Below are 22,700 nucleotides of genomic sequence, written 5' to 3' on the forward strand. Positions count from 1 at the left end.
TGTCTGTTATATACCCCATTATTTAAAAATGTCATGCATGACTGAGTCCCTATATAAACATAGATATCGATTAGAATGTAGGTGAAATTTGTTAAAGCGGAGCTAATATTTAGAGTTTTTTATGTGTGTGTGTGTGTATGTATATGTATGTGTATATATATATATATATATATATATATATATTACACACACTGTACAAGTAGGAAGAAAACTAATTTGAGGAGAAGCTTATGTTGACCACGTGAACCAGACTTAAACTGGATCGATACACAATTTATTATCATATACCTCTGCTAGCTTTGAAACACTGCTTGTTGAGATGCATTTCGCCAGATTTGCCTGCAAATTAGAACGACTCTCCATTACAGCAGGCTTAATGTTCAGTTTGTCGATGTTCTTGTTGGGTGGATGGGAGTAATCTATAAAACCAGATGGCTCACTGAAATTGCTCTTCTGTCGCATCACTTCCCCGATTCTGTTGCTCTGAGAACGTCTGTTTTGGACAATTCGGTCTGCGGATTCTGCAAAGAGAGCTGAATTTCCACTAACTCTTGCATTTTTCAATCCCAAGGATAAGAATTGAATTTGGACTTCTAGAGGAAATGGAGACGTTTCCACTTTTGATATGCATATTCATAGACTCTTGCATTTTTTATCAGGGTTAAGGTTTAAATATCATGGGCTAGACCAATGATAAATTTATTAGCTGGGGAAGTAAAAGCTCAGAGGTGCTGACCAGTCCAATGTTTTGGTCTCTGGGAAACCAACCTGACAAATCTGCAAAGTGTTCGTTAACATAATGTTAAAGTTATCTTCTTAACTAATGTGTAAATGATCCATTTCCTATTTGCACTATGCTCTCTAATCAAAACGTCAGAGAGTCGTTAACCGACGTTTAGACTAAGAACTGTGGTGTTTTGTCCAGTCATAATGCCTAAGGATGCAATTTTCTCTTACTCAGTTATCAATGTGTCCATGTGGTGCTTTCTGGTGGTCCAGAGGCCCGGGTTCGATTCCTGGGCAGGGAAGCTAACCCAGCCACTGAAGAGTTACCTCTCAGTGCCGGTCCCAAGCCTGGAGAAATGGGAGGGTTGCATCAGGAAGGGCATCCGGTGTACATCCTGTGCCAAATCAAAACAAGTGGACCAAATGATCCTCTATGGTGACCCCAAACAGGGAGCAACCAAAAGAACAACAATGTATCGGCATGTTCCCAATGTGCAGTGCATTCTGGGATGCTTTTCTTCTCATCATGGCTGTAAAGAGTGGTTACTTAATAGTAGACTTCTTAATCCGTGATCTACTGAACCCGACTTCTGTTAGTCTCTCTAGATAAGAGTGTCTGCTAAATGCCGTTTAACGTAAAGAACATAGCCTTCCTGTCAGTTTGAACCAGTCTGGCTGTCCGTCCTCGTCCGTCTCTCGTCAACAAGGTGTTACCGCCTACAGAAATGCTGCTTACTGGAAGCTTTTTTTTGGTGGTCGCACCATTCTATAGAAATTGTTGTGTGTGTGTGTGTGTGTGTGTGTGAAAAACCCCGGGAGATCAACACCTTCAGAAATACTCAAAAACCAGCACATCTAGCACCAGCAACCGTCACTAAGATCCTCTTGGTTGCTGTGAACAGTGAAGGTCTTGATCTTCATCTGCATGATTTTATGCATCTGCCAAAAGAAAGGCTGGTTCATGAAAGCAGAAAAATGAAAATGTTTGTTTTAAATCTGTTGGTTGAACTATTTGTCCGTCAGGCCTCTATAAGCCTGGATACGGAAAGTGCTTGTCCTGTGCACCTGAGCTGGTGGTTTGTCCACTACTGAGAGATACTGCAAGGATATTTTAGTCTTTCCTGTGCATTAAAAAACCCATATTAAACAATGAATTATTCACCATGCATGTTTTTTAATAATTTAAAATAATGGATACGGAAGATGAAATGAGCAACAGGGTTAGTCATCCTTTTAAAATTCTTGAATAAAGTTTGCGCAACATTGTTTGGTACACACACACACTTGTTAAAGAGAAAAAAAATAATTTTTGAAGAGCTGTTGTGCCTGGCACTTTTGAAAAGCCCTTTCAGAATCTATTGGATGAGTCACGTTGAAAGGCGCAGCTTAATGTTCCCCATTTAATGTTTGCAGCCAATTTCTGGCAATCGTCTAATGATCGGTAAATGAAGCTTACGTAAGGTAAAAATGTCAATGCATTACTTTTTTTTAAAAAAATAAATAGTATAGCCACTCTGAACAGGAACAATTCATTAACTCCAGACTGAAGGAGCTTCTTCTGAAGGAGGAGGCTGGCGGAAGAGGTTTGTTTTTGAGTGGACTGCTGTTAAAATGGACTGCTTACGCCACTTTTAATGGTCTTCCCTTTCCTCATTTAATCAGCTCATTTAGATTTCCTGTTTTTGTCAATTTGGAAATGTCATGGTCTGTAGCGTTTATTGACCGTTTCTGTTCACTAAGTGACAGTGAAGGAGAATTCGTGTGCGCTCTGTTTTTCCACTCTAAACCGCAGGTCACTTCAGAACGGATGATTCACTTTGCGTATTAAATTTCTTTTCTCCACACGTTGTGCTTATTTACTACACTGACCATAAATGTAATAATTTAAAAATATTTTTTTTTTCTCTTAGTATTTCTTTATCATACAGTATATTTTTGGTAAGTGTGATCATTACTGAAGCTCGTGATGTTGCATCACTTAAAGCATGACCATGCAAAAAAAAAAAAAGAAAAGAACGCTGTTATTTATTTTAGGACACGATTAACGTTAACCCAGTCGACGTTGAATTGCAGTTCTAAATGAAGGCTCCTGAAAGTGGGTAATCGTTGGAATGTAACCATGACGACAATCGAAATTGTTTTCTTCAGGTCTATATGGCGTTTTTTTTTTTTGATTACGGCATTTTTAATCAAAGCAAAAGGAGCACAAGGAAATGATTTCATTAAAAATAGTTAAGAAGAGCGTGCAAGGATGCCAAAGATGGAACCAGAGCAACGAGTGTAGGAATTAGGAATAGTCTGTTGGAGTGTGTGGTGGTGTCTCATTGGTGTGTGTGTGTGTGTGTATGATGTATGGGGTGGTAGTATGTGATGAATGGGGTGGTGGTAGTGTGTGTGGGGGGGGTATGGGGTGGTTGTATGGGGTAGTGGTAGTGTGTGTGTGGTTGGGGGGTTGGGTGTGTGATGTATGGGGTGGTAGTAGTGTGTGTGTGGGGGGGGTGTAGTGTGTGTGCTGTATGGGGTGGTGGTAGTGTGTCTGGAATGGTGTATGGGGTGGTGGTAGTGTGTGTGTGTGGGGGGGTATGGGGTGGTGGTAGTGTGTGTTGTATGGGGGGTGGTGGTAGTGTGTCTGGAATGGTGTATGGGGTGGTGGTAGTGTGTGTGTGTGTGTGTGGGGGGGGTATGGGGTGGTAGTGTGTGTGTTTGGGGGTGGTGGTAGTGTGTCTGGAATGGTGTATGGGGTGGCGGTAGTGTGGGGGGGTGTATGGGGGGGTGGTAGTGTGTGTTTGGGGTGGTAGTGTGTGTGCTGTATGGGGTGGTGATAGTGTGTCTGGAATGGTGTATGGGGTGGGGTGGTAGTTTGTGATTGTGTGTGTGTTGTATGGAGTGTGGTGTATCTTGTCTGGAATGGTCTGTGTGTGTTGTATGGGTTGGTGTCTGTCTGGAATGGTGTATGGGGTGGTAGTGTGTACTATATGTGGTGGTGTGTATGATGTATGAGGTAGGGTGGTGTGTGTGTGTCTGGAGTGGTGTGTGTTTTGTGATGGGGGTGTGTGTGTCTATGCTATGAATATATGTAAGCACACCTCACAGTAAATGAATGCTGAAATTTGATCGCTTTTTGTGACATTTCACATATTCTGCTGAATTACAAGCGAGATATGGATCGCACCTCTGCTTACAAAAGATTTACGCTCCAATCAGACTCCTGCATACATATTTTGGGGAACGTGCTTAGGCTCGCGAATGGAATGCGTTTAATAGATACACGTATAGAAGGTGAAGATACCGATGCATAATTTAACGCTCCTCATCATCTGAATTTGGTTTAGTAAATAAGAGCTGACATGAGCATATACTGTATGTATGTAGAAACATCTTATTTATGCAGCTGTGCTTATTTCCTCTCTCTGAGAACCTGAGTAGTATACACACACACACACACACACATACACACGTCCACATGCATGGATATAAAAGAACATTTGCATTCACTCAGTCTTCCCTGTTTATTGATTAGCTCTGAGAAACACCTCTCCATTAACGCTCCTATGTGTAGCGTGTGTGTGTGTGTGTATGCTCTTGTGTTTTGCATAAGTGAGAAATGAGGGGATTCGGAGAGAGCGAGAGCAATGAAATGCCTCCCCCATCTGTTTAGTCATATGGCAGAGGAGAGGGGAAGAGGAAAGTTAGCATGGAGATAACACTTGGCCAGGCTTCGCAGATTTCTCAGTGCTGACACCGTGTTCCCGACCGCCAAAGCCTCTCGAAGCCTCTTTTGGCATTTTATTCAGTGCTCTTCCTCATAACCCTTCCATTACTAACAAGATGGGTTCAGTATTCTTGAGGCAAATTACTCATCACTTGTGTCGCGGTTCGATGACTGAAGCTCTATTGAGTAGTTTACCCAAGCAGCATGTGTTATTATGGCTCAGCAGCGGTTAAATGGAGACACTGACAAAGCTTTAAAGGAACAGTTCTTCAGTCTGAACGCAATTTTCGAAGAATATGTTGCGCTTTTCCCTCGGATGCTGCAGAACGTTACAAATAATTATGCGGGTTTTTTTGTGTCTCGCTTGTGTCTCCACCATGTCATTTATTCATTCAATTATCATTCATTTATTGGTTCAATTATCCATAAACTTGTTAAAGAATCTTCCAGAAAGTTTGAAATCCATGTTTTTTTTCACATTCGATCCGAAGTAAATAGAGTTTATCTCAACGACACATTATTCTGACCTTGAGCTTTTTTTGAAGCCTAGTTCTCTTAGTCTATTTGCTGAAGCGAGACGCCGCATTATAGGTGCATTAAGCAAGGTTTGTCGCATTTTTTTCCAAGATAAGGTATCTAACAATTAAACAGAGAGAGGTTTTTTTTTGTACTCTTTGAGCCCACCCCTGCATTCCCGCCCGTGTACACGAAGCTCCGCCCCTTTATTCAGCTAGTCAGCATTAGTGGAGACGTCACCTTCGAGTCCACTCAACCTTGCAGCCGCCAGAGAGCCGAGTTACAACACTGTAAAGACGAAGAATTCGACTGGTACTGATTTATGAGAACGGTTCCCTGTCCTGTTTTTCTGCTCAGTTCATTATGTATAGGCGGCCGTTCAAACAAATCAGAGCTTTATACCGATGGAATTTACAGACCTGTCCAGGAACATTGTCACTAATTCTGCATCCGGCCTCATCCCCGTCATCAGTAATAAGTTACTCCATAGTGGAAAAGTGCTGCCTGTGGTGATTCTGGTTTTACTGCAATTTTTTCTTTTCCTTCGTGTGTCTTCACACACGAGAATTATCTGGCTGTACTGGCCACTGGGGAGTGCCTCTAAAATGACCGTCAAGAGGCCAATGTAAACAGAAACGAGCATTCTGGATCGTAACAGTTTTCCAAATGGGTTTTCTCAGCCGCAATATACAACTGTGCTGAGCTGATGGTCTAGCATGCGCTGTATATTTTCTGGGTTGTTTTTAAGATATATAAAACATTTGTAAAAATCTGTCCAGCACCACTACCTGACAATTTGTAAGTAAGCACCCTGTTTCATCCTGAAGCACATTTTAGACAAATTTGAATTGGCTTTGGACATTATGAATTAATTAATATTTTTATATTGTTTTAGAATTAAAAATTTTTTTAAAACCACTTTAGAATATTTGTTTCTCCGAGACTGCAGCTTATTTTATTTATTTATAATTTAATCTAATCCTTATTAACTCTTATTTTTATTAATGCCTTTTTAAATGATTTATTAATATTCTATTTTGTTTTCGTTAAGTAAATATTTTTTATATTGTTTTAGATTTAAATATATTTATCATTTTAGGAAAATATTTGTTTCTCAGAGGCTGCATCTTATGTTTTATTTATTTATTTATTTATTTATAATTTAATCTAATCTTTATTAACTCATTTGTTGTTTAATTTATTTATGCCATAATAATAGTTTACTACTTGTTTTTCATTAATTAAATATTTATTTATTTATTTAAATGATATATCATTTTAGAATTTTAGAGGCTGCATCTTTTTTTAATTAATTAATTTATTTATTTATTTATAACTTAATGTAATCTTTATTAACTCTTTTATCATTTCATTTTATTTATTATAATTTTATTTTTTTTAAAGTAATGTTTTATGTTTTTCACTAGTTTCCACTCAGTAACCTTCTGAGAAACTTCTTCCTGATTTGTTTTATAGAAAACTGACACCCGCTCAGCCAGAATAGATACAGATGGTTCTGGGTTCAGATTTGTTATCTCATCACTGGAAATGTGGTATTAAACGTCGCACTGACAGTAGCAGTCTAGTGGGAAGTGTTGTGGTGTTGTAGGATAATCCACAACAGGTTAGTTAGATACGTCCATACACAAAACATGATCTTGCATGCATGTGCAGAAGCAAGTAATGCGAATGGCATTATAGTTCACACGCTTGCTGCATGTTATGTACATCCAGAAAATTTTAAAGCACCATTCGTGATCGAAGATCCTTCCGGTCCGTCGACTTTTCAGTTCGAGCTGTAATAGTCATTGTTTAGTCATTTATTTTATGCACAGCAAAACACACTGATGAGCTTTGTATCTGTGAAGATTCTTGGTCATCCATATCTGGAAGGCGAGTCTTGTCAGCTGTTTCTTCTTTCTAGTTAGATCGAAACATTTCACTACTAATCCATTCTTCAGTCTAATGGAAGCTGGCAGGATTCCTCCAGGGTCAAGGATCCTCCCCTCCCTAGATAGCCTTGTTAAGGGAATGAGGAGAAGGTGAGAATGGAGGAGAAGGTGAGAATGGGGGGGAAGGTGTTAGGACGTCAGAGAAGGATAGCAGGGAGAGAGTTTATTGAAGTATATTTACATTCCCTTATCCAGAGCGACTTGCATTTTACCGCATTTTATACAAATGAGCAATTAAGGGTTAAGGGCCTTGCTCAGGGGCCCAGCAGGGGTAGAGGGATTCGAACTCGCAACCTTTCGGAGAGTAGTCCAACACCTTAACCAATGAAATACCTAGTATTAGGGCAAGCGAATGTAAGAGTGTACCGTTTCCCTTAAAACTTTCCACTGTCGTCGTGATTGTTGTCATGAGTCTCAAAATCAATAACTCGGAGTTTGAACATTCAAGAATATTCACTAATTTACCCTCAAAACAGATCTTAGGGTAGGTTTGAAAGCATTTTTTTAAGCATTGTTGTAATTTTGAGACACATCAAGTCTGTTTCGGAGAGGTGGATGTACTAGGAATATCGTAAAATGTTTCGCTAGATGTACGCTAGTGCAGAGTTTCAAGATGGAGGTCAACTATGTAATTTGACTGTAACTTGTCTGAATGTGACTCATTTGAATGGATCAAAAAGATTGAGAGATCATCTGGAGACCCTCTTCGTAATTGAAGCAACCCTTAATTTTTGGTTTGCTTAGAGAAAATTTGAAAAATATGGCACATTTTACAGTATGAGCTTTATCGCAACTCTAGACTCTTTATTATTTTGTGTTTTTTTTATTGCCTTTAATATAGCATTTCAGACACGCCGTCAATTTAGCCGACTTTACTTTTTTTTCCCTCTTTAGTGTTGCTGTAATTCAGTCCTGATTTTATTCATACAAGAAAAAAACAAATCTCAAAAGTGCATTTTTATGAAGAAGTCATTAAACAGTAATCTTTAATGCTGAACACTTTTAAGCAGATACATCGGCACCGTTAATGTCACTGTAATCATTTTTGCAATAATGTGCAAGCTGATGATCGTGTAATATTTCACCGTAATATTTCACTAATATTCCTGACTAAATATAAAATCAATAATAAGTGAGAATATTACAGTTCTTTTTTTAAAAATGCAGATGATTAGGCAAAATTGTGTTCTGGTACTCTGAATATAGAACATCCAGACTATAAGGTTATGACTATTTATTTATTTATTTTTGGACATTACTTTATCTGCCATCACATCGCTGCTTGATTTATAAGTCAGCACCACCATTTGAAGTCCCCAGTAATTCACGGAAATCTGTCTTTGTCCAGCAGCGGCGTGGCAGGAAATGGTTTTCTCCAAATACATGTCAAAACAATGAATCACATATTGAGTTCCGTATTGAATCATGTTGAATCAGTGAGTGTGATTCATACTGATGCACGAGTTTGGCTACTTTCTTGTCTCTTAGAACACCTAGGACTGTAGATCCTTTGCCAGTTTGTTAGGTACACCTGACCTCAGGTGTGTATGTCTCATTGTCTGTGTTTGTGATGTGACACACAACCTTCATCAGGTTTCATCATCTGCTCATATCCGTGAAAGCCAAACAACATGTTTAATTAAAGCAATAAGCCACAAGAGTGTGTTACTGTGATTTTATCATGCGTGAGGGTGCTCTTGGGCACAATGCACTGGCCCCAGTTGTGTGCTTGTACTCTGTGCTCCATTTTAATAAAGTCTTTGTCTGTTATAGTCTGGTGCTCTCTTGACTTGACCTTCTTTGCGAAATGTTCAGGCTACTCCAACTAAAACCTTTCAGGATACACCAAGACGGACTAGGTCACGCCTGGGTGATGTATCGGTCAGTCAGTCTCGCATTTGAGTATGGTCAAGACTAACACAACATACAAGAAACGTCCTCATACAAGAAACCTCATCTCTTCACATTCAGAGGAAATCGCTCTTTGCCCTCTTCTGCATACACAAGCTCATAGCTGCTCAGGATGCTTTACAGAGGACCGAGTGATGCTGTCCATCCCACCCAGAGAGACCAATTATGCTTTCTTGTCTCATAGCCGTGGACAACTGTGGCATCGTCAAACTAACAGTCTCCTCCTCTGGAGCCATTCTGAGCTAGTCTATTGTAGAATCATCTAACCCTTTAGATCAGACTCTGTATTTCTTTCCTTCATTCTGTCCAGCTCTGCAGCACTCTGACCTGACCTCTTTTTGAAGTTCTTCTTCTGTAAGAATTTAAGCTAACTGATAAGCTACCAGCTGTTGATGTAAAACCTGGTGTGGTGTTCTGTGTTTATAGTTGTGCACATATCACTTTTGTACACCGTCCTCAAATATGGCTCAGCCAATCAGATTTGAGCCCTGAAGCTATAGGTTTTATAATGAAGTCAGACAGAGGGTTGGCTCCACATGCCACATTGTAAGCGACTGTATTAAATTCACATTTAAAGAGTTTTTATATAAACGAACTTGGATCAAGAACCTTCTGCTTAGTGCTGCCTGGGTGCTCTATGCTGTATAATGGAGATTATACAACCCTTTGGCCTTCAACGACGATCCTCTCTTGCTTTTTATTACCCCTCCACTGGTGTTTCTGCCTCCATCTCTCTCTTGTGAGCCTTGTTGTTTAATTGACTTGCAGCTCTGCGCTACAGTGATTGGCAGGAAATTTGATGTACCACAGACCGATTTTAATCTCGTACCCCCAAGACGGGCCGGGAGTTTTCCTAGTATCTCGGTGCAGCACGGCACGAAAGAAAACGTGTACCCTTCCTGAAGCAGGGGAATAAAAAATGCACCGCTCCAAATCTTGTTTGCGCTCCATGCTGCCGTTCGAATTAGCTGTTGTGTCCCTTTTGAAAAGGTGACTGCGTTACAGAGCAAGATGAATGTCTCGCTTACGAACACGACACCAATTATCTCAGAACTCCGTTTTGTGTGTGTTTTTCCGCAGTCGGTTTTTTTTAGGAGGGAGGTAAAGCTTCATAAATTGGATCATTTGTCGTTGCCATTCCAGCGACACGATGCAATTGGTTATTACTGTTTTTTTTTCTCCCTCAAGTGGTGAAATTTAATTAGAGCTTATAATTAAGTGACGTTCGAGACGTAAATGACGGTTGCGGTGGTGATTGTGGTGGAGGTTCGAGCGGGGTGGAATGGTGCTGGTGGGGTTCCCATGGAAGTCGATTTGACTAGGCTTGTGGCTTTAGTTGCTATGGTGACAGCTGCAGCTCTCACATTCTTGCGCACAGGTTGTGGATCTCAGCCTTGACATGGATCCGTTAGTACTCTCCATTCCACGCCTGCGTTCAGCTCTTTGACATTGCTTATTCTCAGCTTTTCCATCTCTTGGCCTCTGTGTGTATGTGTGTGTGTGTGTGTGTGTGTGTGAGAGAGAGAGATAGTTGGAGATTTTTCTAGCTTAGCCTTCTCTCTCTCTCTCTCTCTCTCTCTCTGTGTTGACATAGTCAATGAACAGGATGAATTTTATCTTCATTTGACCTTGATGATACTGTTGTACGTTTTAGTCTTCATTCCTTCGTTCTCTCCATCATTTTCTCATTCAGTCTTGCTCCACGTGACCTCCCTCGACTTCGGAGTGCTTCACATCACCCAGAAATGTTGGTGCTGTGGATGCTGTGAGGTAATTACAAATCGCATCAAGCTGTGAAACTTGTAATTACTCATTTCCCATGCCCCCTTCCCCCTTCTTATTCTTCTCAGCGGAATGCCATCTGTCCTCATCTTCATCCTCGGCCTTGTCCTAGCCACCCCCCCACCCCGGTCTCATTATTAGACCTCTCCTGTTTACACATCTATTGAATCAGTCTGCCCTTTTACCATAGCAACGCCACATGTTTTCAGACACTGAGCTAGAAAATCCACAGAGTTCTAATATTTGGATAGGAACACATTATCCAAACATGGGCACAGATGCAGAATTTTGTATCTTTTATTATTATTTTTTGGGTGTGGATTTAATGAATATTGGCATTCTTTTGAGAAAAACCGCACCTCGTGATTCATCAGGATTAATCTTGTTAAATTATCGATTTCAGGACTTGTATTAAGTCTTGCTGTATTGTATGGTTTCACTTGGAAAATGGTTTCGCAATGTTATAGAGGTTGAGATTTTATGGACTTTTATTTATTTAATGATGCTTTTAACATAAGGGTTGCAAGATTTACCCACAGAGGCAGCACCTAGTTGATGAGGAGGTAAGTGGTAGCTAATAATCAGAAGGTTGTGAGTTCAAATCCCAGGATGACCAAGCTGCCACTGCTGGGCCCCTGAGCAAGGCCCTTAACTCTTAATTGCTCAGTTGTATAAAAGAGGAGACAAAAGTAAGTCACTCTGGATTAGGACACCTACCAAATACCTGAAATGTAAATGATGAGCGGTCAGAAGGGAAGAATATCCAGACTTGTTTATTCTGACAGGAAGGCTATAGTAACTAAAATAGCCACTGTTTACAACTGAGGTGAGCAGAAAAGCTGCTCAGTTTGCCGAGCCTTGGGGCAAATGGGCTACAACAGCAGAAGACCACACTGGGTTTAGCCAAGAAGAGGAATCTGAGGCTACAACAGGCACAAACTCATCTACACTGGATTTCACACTGCAGGCACCAAGCACGGTCTTCATGAAGAATCGGTAGAACATGAAAGCTTGGGTTCTGGTCACGCGGACCAGGAACTTGAGACTAACTGTAGAAGGTGGTGTGAGTCCGGTGCTCTGGAACTGTCCAGCGATTCCCGGGAATGTGACCGTAAGTTGTACTCGTACCTGGGTCTGCATTTGTTCGGGAAGTAAGCTTGTGTTTTAACCAATGTCATCATTAATTTCCACAACACGCGTGTACCATGAGTGATCTGGGAATGTTCTCGGATAAAGAAGAGAAGAGGTATTAATATGATCAGTCAAAATAGTTGCATTCCTCATGCACGTATTTTGATGTAAGACGGACGCAAATGTACCAGGGGTTCGATATAAAATAACAAGTGATGAGGCTGCCATAGCTACCAGGAACAATCACACTGGTATTCAATTCGCACTGTAGTGTGTGGTGTGAAAACCACCTGAAATGGCCCTTAAGCGAGCGTGGTAATATTTACATGGTCATAACGGTGCACTCACAGTTCATTGGCCTTCCCTCTGACACACTCTTGTTCACTCTGTCAGTAGGATGTATCAGAGTGAGCGAGTGAGTGTCTTGTGCTTGGAAGCAGGAGAATGGATGGAGGATGCTTCAGTAATCTCTACCTTACCTGACTGCTTCTCTTTTTCAGACCTGCCATGTCCAGACAGTGATAGAGAGCATGCTGATCATGTAGAGCGGGGGTTTGGCAAACTTTCTTCTTTTGTGGTGTTATGATGATTTTTTTACTTTGATTTTTTGCACTTCAGCACGGTTGGATTCTCAGATCTACATTCATTTCTTATAACGGCACAGCTAGAACAGTAGTTCCATAGTTAGAGTAACGAGCTTATGTGAATATTTAATTGCTTTTACAGTGACAGCTCATACTTGGGGAAACTTCTATGGTGGACGTTTCTCATAATTTAAGCTGAATATAAAAGGACGCCTTGTTTTAACGCAGACGGAAAAAAAGTCTTTGGTATAGTGTATAATGAAGTTTTTTCTTTTAAAAAGAGATCTTTACGTAACATTTTATAGAAAGATTCGTGCTTATCAGCGATTTTTAAGGGTCCCAGAGCGTTTAGAAGTTTCCCAGAACGGGAGAGCCTCTAGGACTATATGCTGTCTGATTTCTGTGTAAAAAAGACAAGCTGCATTTTTGTCTCATTAACTCCGAGACAGAGAAAAGGACAAGCTGATGAGTGAACAGCTGTTTACCGTTAACGGAAACTTGTCTTGCGGACGTTCCGAAGTATTAAAATGGTAATTGTTGGCAAATCGCTCTGGTGTGAGTAGAATAACACATTTTAGATCATGCTGTTATATGAAAATAGCACAAGCATCCTGGAGTGTATTGTTTTTGTTAAATAATGCGGTCTGTCATGTGGCTTTCGTTTTCTATTTCCCAATCCTGCTGAACGCCTTTGGCAGATGACTAGTCTCTTGTGTCCATGAGGTGTCTAATAGACACCTTGTATCTCTGTAATAAACAGGAGAGAAAGGAAAGGCAGTTTAACTATCGGTCATGGAGCTCTACAGCATTGCTGAATTTACGAACCTGTGACCTCCTGACAATAGGAAGGAACCCTTTAATAGACCATTGTTATTGGTTTTGGAGAATGAGTAGGCTGTTCAAATATTTCTCAATTGGAAACACCAGTGAGTAATTGAATCCTGTAAGATGTTGAGCTATGTGAGGCGGCATTCACCGCACCTGCAACACCGCACCGGCCTCCCGGTTAACGGCGCCGGAAAGTTATCAGGCCGGGCTCCAAATTGAATCTCCAACCCCTGACTCGGACACTGATATAATGCGAGATTCATTTATCTAGGGTGAGTTTATTGTAATTGTTGTGTTGGAGTCGGCTGTGTTTCCTATATACACACACTGCTGATTGTGGGCTTGAGCTGAGCCATGTGATCAGAGAGGTGTGAAGGTGCAGTCTGCTGAGAGGAGCTGAAGATCTATTGGATCGTGTCTCTATGCAATCTGGGTTTGGGCTCATGAGAGACTCCTGTGAGGTTGGGGGGGGGGCGGGGGGCGGGGGGTGGGGGTGACCTGGTAACAGATTACCTGCTGTGCTCCAGCCTGCTCTAGCCTCTCCTCTTTCTCATAATCATGCTCCTAGCCAGCCAGCAATTTTAAAGGTCAGCTCTAAATGTTTAATCATCTCGTTGCCTTAAGGGTCCGGCAATATTTTCACTCGGGATAAAATCCACTGATATTTCCGTTGCAAACATAAAGCTACGTTAAGTTTGTTGAAATAAACTCTGGCAGCATTACCTTTACCCGTTAGTGTCGGACGCTAATGGAGCCGTGATGGTCTTAATTAAGTCGGCCGGTTTAGCAGACAGCCTCTACGACTCTAATCTATGTCTTTTAATTGCTTTAGCAGTGTGCGGTCCTTAAATCTATTTCCTCTCCCTCAGGTTGGCTATGAGAACGCTGGCACAGTCGAGTTCCTGGTGGATAAGAATGGAAAGCACTACTTCATCGAGGTGAACTCTCGTCTCCAGGTGGAGCATACGGTTACTGAGGAGATCACGGAGTGAGTGAAGACTAAGAACACAATAACACACACAGATTCACACATGTGTTCAGAGCACAGAACAGAACCAGGGTCTTTATATCTCTCTGTTTGCTCCCTAAACTGGTTAGAACAAAATTAATACCTGGTTACATTAATTCATCTTGCATTTTTTTTTTTTATGTAGGACCATCCATCCATTGTCTATACCCACTTTATTCCTAATTAGGGTCATGGGGGTCTGCTGGAGCCTATCCCAGTGCACACTGAGCAAAAGGCAGGGGTACATCCATCGCAGGGCCACACATATAGACAGACAACCACACACACTCACACTCACTCCTATGGGCAATTTAGAATTACCAATCAACCTAAAGTCCTGACTGTGGAAGGAAACCGGAGTACCATGCAGAACATGCAATCTCCACACAGAAAGGCCCCTGCCTGTTCGAACGTGGGATTCGAACCCAGGACCTTCTAATGTAATCAAAATTTTATGGTAAAGTCTCCTGAAATAGCTTCTTAGCTGTAATTTAGTTGCCTATTGATGTATTTCCTTCTAAAACAGGAGGTCAGATTGACAGCGTGTTAATGTGCTTAATTGACTTAATAGTCTTGGCGTCATCTCATCTAATCTGCTAGAATAGAATACAGAAACCACAATGTTTTTTTGTTTCGCCTAAAGCATTGCTATACCATAAATTTGAACCTGTGGAGTGTTTTGTAAGGGAAAAAAAAGTTATATGGAATCTTGCAAGCACAGGTTTTTTTGCAACATGGTAATTAGAAACCACTCAGTCAACACAAAACGAGTCGGTTATGTGTTTGGAAGCCAGGAAGTGTGTGAACTCACAAACAGAGTTGCTGCCTAAAGCAGCTCTATATGCCAGTGAAGACTTGCGAACCTTCACACATTTTGCTCCGCACTTCAACATCAGAAAAGTAGTCTTGGGAGGCAAAAAAGCAGACAGAATAAATGGCAGAAGAAACAATTACTTTATGTTACCGAATTTGCGTAGGTGTTTTGTATTTTCTGATGTTGGGCGAACAACTCGAAGCTCCGCCCCCTTCCTCAAATTAGTGGATCTTTTTGACGATGCACCGAAGCACAGCGCCATTGCTTTCTGTCAAGGGAAATGGAGACTGTTTCGAGTTCATTAATGTGCAGTTGAATCTGTTTGACTGTGCTAATGTTAGACAAGTGCATAATTAATGTCAGTTAAAATTAAGATTTTTTCGTTTTAGTCCAAAATGAGCCTGATTTTTGACTGAAAGAGAAAGAAACCCTGAATATTTTGACCAACGAAGGCTCAGAACCAGTTTTGAAGCATCACATTTCATACATTAGAAATAATGTTAATGTTAATGATGATTAGGACGTGATTAACTTGCTGTCCTGCTCCAGTCAGCACAGACACACAGACACATTCAACCAGTTCTAGCAGCAGATCAAGAGTTGACTGACATCCATTTATTAGGTTCAGTCATCAATAAATCAGTATTTTATTTTTTTTACTTTTTTTTTTTTCTGCATTTTGCCCTCTTTTTTCCTTCTGTTTTTCCCCCTTCTTTTTTTCTTCTTTTTTTCTTCATTTGTCAGCCTCTTTTTTTCCTTCTGTTTTTTCTTCCCTTCCCCCCTTCTTTTTTTCTTCATTTTTCAGCCTATTTTTCATTGTTTATTTCTTTTCCCCCTCTTTTTTCTTCCTTTCCTCTACCCCCCCTCTTTTTCCTCCTGCCCCCCTCTCCCCCCCCCCTTTTTCCTTCTGTTTTTTTACTTCCTCACCCCCTTCTTTTTTTCTTCATTTTCGCCCTCTTTTTTCCTTCTGTTTTTACTCCCCCCCCCCTTTTTCCTTCCCCCCCTTTTTTCCCTCCCCCCCTCTTTTTTCCTTCTGTTTTTTTACTTCCTCACCCCCTTCTTTTTTACTCCTGTTTTTCCTCCTTTTTCACTCTTTTTTTTCTTCCTTTTTCCTACATTTTCACTCCCCCCCGCCCCTTTTTCTTTCCTTTTTTCTTCATTTTCGGTCTTTTTTTTCCTTCTGTTTTTCCCCCTTCCTTTCCCCCCTCTTTTTTGTCTTACTTTTTTCTCCTTTCCCCCCTCTTTTTTCCTTCTGTCCCCCCACCCCCCCTCTTTTTTTCTTCTTTTTTCTTTTTTTCTTTATTTTTCGAAGCAGGAGAATGGATTACTTCCTTTAACTTCCTGTCCAAACACACTGCCCTGGTCACATCACCCAGCTGTCAGCTGACCGGCGAAAGCAACCCTGTGTGTGAGCCACTGAACTGCATACATCACTCAAGTGACTGCTTTATCAAACACATCATCTTGCACCGGGCCGAAGGGCTGACATTTCCATTCTCAAGGCCACTTTTCATGCTCTGGAGAACTCCCGAAGAAATATTCGCTGACATTTTATCAGCCTGCAATTAAAGCTGTGTAACTATGAAATGATTTCTGAGCTCTGTCTGTAACGCTGTTATCCGCCCCGTGCGACAATTAATGTTTTGGTTGATTTGATATGTGCGTGTTTGGATGCAGGATGAAATTCCAATCAGTAAACGAGGTAATGAAATCCTCCGTTTTATAAGATTTATAGTGTTCCACTATTTCCTGGGGGGGAAATTAAGCAGAGGAAGAAGTGGGTCTGAGGCAGACTGCAGAGTAAGTGGATCTCGATGGTAACAATATGGATATAAATATCTTTTCTGCTCTCTGGGAGGAAGATACTGAAGTGCTTCATGTGTCTCTGCACCTCAGTGCAGTAACAGTCAGTGCTGGCACTGGAAACAAATTGTTTAAAGATCGATGTAAACTTGCGCTACCTTTCAGCTTTATTTAAACCAAACCATTTAAATATAAGAAAGCTCAGCTTGCAGGAAAAAAATTGCTTCTACTTCATTCTTGATATAAGTCTGACGCAGTTTTAATTCTCAGACAAGCGGAGATATCGGCGAACGTCTGACCTTGTGGCTTATCTTATAACTCCTGCCTTTAAATTAACTCTCGAGTCGACCAACGCTGCACTGAAAAATACATTGGATTAGCTTAATTCAAATGCGTACATCAGTTCCACCTGATCGTGTTGTGTAATATTAACACAATTCGTTTTCGTCCCCCCAATCCAACACAGAGAGAACACCAAGCTGAGGATCCCCCCCCCCACCCCCATAATGACGGTGTTTTGCAGCACATTACCTCTGCATTATTCTCCCTTGTGTATTTTAATCACCTAGATTTAACACTATATTGTATTTCCCCTCAGCGCCGACATCCTCGTCAGATTTCACACTGTAAATACTTTACTTTAATGCGACTTGAATTGATCACGCTCACGCTACATCATTCAATGCTAGTCATCAAGCAAATGTATTTAAATCGCGTTTAGTATAAGCAATGAAATCATGTTTTGCTGAAATACTCTATCTATCTATCTATCTATCTATCTATCTATCTATCTATCTATCTATCTATCTATCTATCTATCTATCTATCTATCTATCTATCTATCTATCTATCTATCTAAAATAGCTGATGCAGGTTTTCCAGCCTTGCACTGCCTATTAAGTCTTCTGTTTACAAGCAATAAGATGTTTATCAGATGCTTGTACTGCAGGAAGATGCTGTTTGCTTCATGACATATTTTCAGGGCACAGTTTGTTGTCTGTCTACTTTTTTTGATAGCAATCTGGATGCTTTTCACAATTAATGATGGCAATCATTTCATGTTCTCTATTATTAGTGCAGCAGGATAAACTAGGCTTATGACACCTAGTATATCGATCGATACCTGGGCCTTTTTGCGACTACTAGTTCGGATATTCGACCGAAATCCAATTCCAGTATTTATACAGGGTCTTAAATTACCCTTTGAACGGTTTTGTATTAGACTGTTTGTTGTTATTGTTTCAACTCCTCCCTGTAACTAAGCATACCTTAATACCTGCTGATAAATAGGAGTAATTAAACTAAGGCAGCTCTGGCTCTTCGGGAGATAAGGTGGGGAAAAAAAAACCCCAGCGGACTTATTTGAAGGATGCAAATGCACATCCCTGCGTACAAACCCGTGCCGTGCAGATATCACCTTTCATTTGTTTGCTTATTTATTTATTTATTTATTTACGTTGCATTTTCCAGCCCAGCAAGTTCACCGACCGTGTGCAGAAGCAATAGTACTTCATTCATTATAGATGTCCGTCTCGTCACCCGAAATCGAAACTGTCGGGTCTAATTTGCCGTTCCGTGGCCGCCGAGTTCGAGGGCCGACGAGCACGTTTCCACCGTCACAGAATGTTACTATTTCCACACCTCAAGCTGAGGGTGCAGCCTCTACGGCCTAGCCGTGCTCGTGTTGTTTGTTTATTTATTTATTTCCTCTCTGACTCACTCTATAAAATGTCTGACAGCTGGGTTTATACAAGCATGAAGGAGTTGAGGCAGGTCTTTTGCGTTCTTTTAAAGGTCTGCACTCTAAAGTGAAATTTCAACCTTGGCTTTTAGAGGGAGAAAAATCTTTTTTAAACAACTTCTAAACGTTTGGCACGGAAAGTTAAAAACAATCTTTTGAATGAAGGAATTTTCACTGCTTTAATTTCTCATGACTGGATTTTATTCATGAGATTCTTTCCACTTTTTTTTATTGCTTTAATGGATTTTTCTGAGTATTTTGGTGTGGGCAGGTATTTACTCTTTAATTTTTACAACATTCATACTACAGGCCTGGACAAATCAAATATATAAGTTATCCCAGCTGATAAGTAAAAGTGCACACTGGCCTGTTGTTGTTTATTTCCCAGAAACTGCAGGAAGATGCTGTTTGCTTCATGACATATTTTCAGAGCACAGTTTGTTGTCTGCCTACGTTTTTGATAGCAATCTGGATGCTTTTCACAATTAATGATGGCAGTCATTTCATGTTCTCTGTTATTAGTGCACACTGGCCTGTTGTTGTTTATTTCCCAGTAACTGAAACGGCTAGGCCAAAAGACTTTGCTAGCATAACATAACTTTGTATGGCAAGCTAGATGCCCGAGTTGTCTAGTTACTAAGTGCATTAGTACTTAAGTAATAGAAACAAAAGTACTAAAAACTGGCAAGATATTATTCTTTATTTTTTTATATGTAACTTTACACTACACTTTTTAGATTCAGAATGAATAGCTTGGAAGTGTGTTGCATCATCGTGAAGTGTATTTTAATCTTAATCAGTAACTGTTCAGGTCCTCCTGAGAAATCATAATAATGGCGTCAGGTAACGTTGAGGTCATGTTGGTCAGGTTGTTTATTCTTTTAATAAACTACCAAAAATACCATGTTTTTTTTTTTTTATTCAAACAATACTTGTGGAAAATTAAGCACAATGAATGCACAGCATATGTGTTTTCGCTTTCCTGTACAGAGTTATCGCATTCTGTGCAGACGATTAGCTTGTATGATCGTAAATTAAAAACATCCCCACTCGTAATTACGACATCGTGGTGGAATTCACTTGCCTTTAACTCGTAAAAATATGATCTTTTCTGACACTATAAGCCTCAAAAGCTCTTCATTAAGCTTTTTTTCCTTTTTATAATTAAAAATGAATAATTTATTTTTACATCTTGCATTTGAAAGCCTGATGAATCCTAACAGACTCTAATAAAAATGTGTTCATTCAGTAGCTTTTGTGTGTAGCTAGCTTGTTACTTTGCTAAGTATTGGAATGTACTCTGTTAGCAGGAGCTAATTAAAAGAAATTTTTACCTCAGGTTACCTCACCTATCAGATAGTTATTAGCTAGTAGTTCCAGATGAAGGTCATCATGCTGGCTGTAACTGTTATCAGCTTGTATCAGTTTGTAGGTTTAATTGATCTAAAGACATACTGCTTTTTGAAACTAGCAGGAAATTGAGTTGCTACAGTAACTAGCAAATATTAGCAAGCAGGGTTTAGCAGCTCTGCTGTCTGGTCTCCTAAAAAGCTTTAGATTTGCTGATACTATTGAAGCTATGATGTTTATTAGAAAAAGGAAACAAATACCTGGTAGATATGAGTGCCTTTTGGCTAGTTATACAGGAGTACAAATATCATGCTTGTTTAAACAGTCACAACGATAGAAATCATTCCCCAAAAAAACAGGTAAATCCCGATTCAGAAAAGATACGAGATGTATAGGGGCATTTGTATGCCGATGGCCTCCTCTTTCTCTCTCCGTAGATGTTACTGCGTCTGTGGTATGACCTTCATTTGGTTACGATAATTAAGAACAATTACCCTCGGCCACTCTGTCACATCCTGCCAGTGGAGCAGTAATGGTTGATGCCAGCTGCCCAGAAAATTCCCATCATGTGTTCACAATAACTAATTTTACTGCCTCCACCTGTTTAAGCATGCCAGGTCCAACATCTCTCTCCGATCGCGTCGCTCCAGCTGCTCCCCGTTGCTCCATCATTCGGCGCATTTACATATGCGTGACTGCTGTATTCATCTCGCAGCCGACGCTGATGAGGGCTGCTTGGAAAGTGTTGGAATGTGTAATTTCGGGTATTCTATTAGTCACAAATCCAGCCTGGCATTTACAGCATAACATCCCCATGGCCGTAAAAGAGGAGGGTAAACTGATAGATTATATTACCATGCGAATATCAAGATACATGGACTTGTTTGTTATACCTCTCAAGTGCATCCAGGTGTTTACTTTTTTTTTGGGCTGACACTGTCAAGGTGTTTGACAGTTCTGGGCAGTTCGAAGTGAAGACGGGAATCTTAAAACAGCTTAAAGTCTCATCTTAAAACAAAAAAAAATCTGTCTCTTCAACTCAGTTGATGTACAAATCTGATGCCAAACCAAGGAGTTTACAGTTATCATGTTTTAGAAAATAATCAGCAATCAATAATCAGTGACGTGGACACACATGGTACCACCAGAAGATGATTATTGTCCTGCATATTCCTCTTATACCACATTTTCCCAATACTTTTGGAAAGTTATTTTTTCTCTCTGCACATAATCTTGTATTCTGAAACTAATCTCTGCTCACATGGCCTTCTTCAACCAAAATAAGGAATAAAAACCACCTTGATTATTATTCTTGTAAACACACACTCTCAAGAGTTTTATAGAACAGCAAATTCTCCATTACAAGTTTAATTTTTTTTAAAGAAAAGCATGTCAAAACACCAGACTCAAGATTGTTAATAATTCCATTTAAGATTTTTGTCTGCTCTTAGTAAACATTAATACTGTATAATTTAGCATGTGTGGGTTAAAGTGAGAAACATTTGTGATCATGCAAAAAATATTGAAAGTGGTACCTACTTGAGACCTTCAAATGTTTTAAAAGTAACAAAGACAAAGAGACCTGTGAGACTCAGGATATGTGTGTGTTTTATAGGAAAATTAATAGGAATTCATTTTAAACCAGTGTACCATTATATACTGGAGTTTTTATGTTTGGGGAAACGGATATAGATTATATAAAGGGTTATACAATTAGTAATGATGGCTTAAGTGGTTAAGGCTCTGGGCTGTTGACTGGAAGATTGAGGTTCAAGCCCCAGCACTGCAAAGCTGCCACCTTTGGGCCCTTGAGCAAGGCCCCCAACCCACCCTGCTCCAGGGGCGCTGCATCATGGCTGACCCTGCACTCTGACCATAACCCCCGAGGATGGGATACGTGAAGAAAGACTTTCATTGTTCAGTAATGTATATGTGACAAATAAAGACAACTTAATTTACTAAGCCAGGTCACTAAATGGTCATTTAACCTCAGTGGGGTTTTATCCTGGTTAAATAAAGGAAAATAACCAACTAATTCGCCAACCAACCATCCAACTAACTAACAATTTACCACCTAAATAAGTAAACCCAATTTTAGAGCCTTCAACCCAATTTGATATTCAACCCTTTTTAAAGTAAAAACTGATGAGAGAAGTAGAATTCATGCAAAGTTGATCTTATCTCAGTTCCATTAAAGCAACAAGAGTCTAATACTTTCCAATGTACATAATGTGCAGCTGAATGTAAAATGTTCTATCTAGGATATTTTTTATTTTTTTTAACCCTGTGCCAGCTTTTCTTGACAATAAAATCGCTCACTGTTTTAATTCTCAGTCGACATTACCACATCAGCAACTATTGGTCTAACTGACTGCTTTATTCAATTCCTTATATATATACAAAAACAAGTTCAGTCTAATAAAAGTAATCAACTAATAAGTTGATTATAATAATAGGTCTTCCTCTGTAAGATTCTCTTAGCCTTTCCTTTTCCTAGAAACCTTCCTATTCTACTTTAATTAAATCACTGAGACACCGCTGCGAGTTGCTAAATGGACGCGGGTCCTCGTTAATTGTGTTAAGATCGACTTAGTCAATTGAATCCCTTCCAGTTCAGGTGTATATGACCGTTTTAAAATGAAAAATTAGATGATTATTATATCATTAGACTGGATAAATATAACTAATGTCTTCTTTATTACTGATCAATCCAGTACTCATGCTACTTTTTCACAGCAGGCTCCAGGACACCGTTTCTTCCACTAGAAAGACTTCTTAAGTCTTAAACTTTAGCCTTGGATTTAATAGAATAATGAGTTTTTTAGCTACAGTACATTCAAA

General features: G+C 40.0%; 1 protein-coding gene across 2 annotated transcripts in view; it reads left to right on the top strand.

The window, feature by feature from the left end:
• Nucleotides 1–22,700, top strand: part of pcxa (pyruvate carboxylase a) — a 162,548-nt gene that overhangs the window by 18,238 nt on the left and 121,610 nt on the right. For both annotated transcript variants that reach the window (XM_058415127.1, XM_058415126.1), the window contains exon 8: nucleotides 14,012–14,130. In XM_058415127.1, the coding sequence (XP_058271110.1) occupies nucleotides 14,012–14,130 (119 nt within the window). The remainder of the gene's footprint in view (nucleotides 1–14,011; nucleotides 14,131–22,700) is intronic.

Source organism: Hemibagrus wyckioides, linkage group LG18 (assembly GCF_019097595.1).
Source record: "Hemibagrus wyckioides isolate EC202008001 linkage group LG18, SWU_Hwy_1.0, whole genome shotgun sequence".
NCBI classification, from domain to species: Eukaryota; Metazoa; Chordata; class Actinopteri; order Siluriformes; family Bagridae; genus Hemibagrus; species Hemibagrus wyckioides.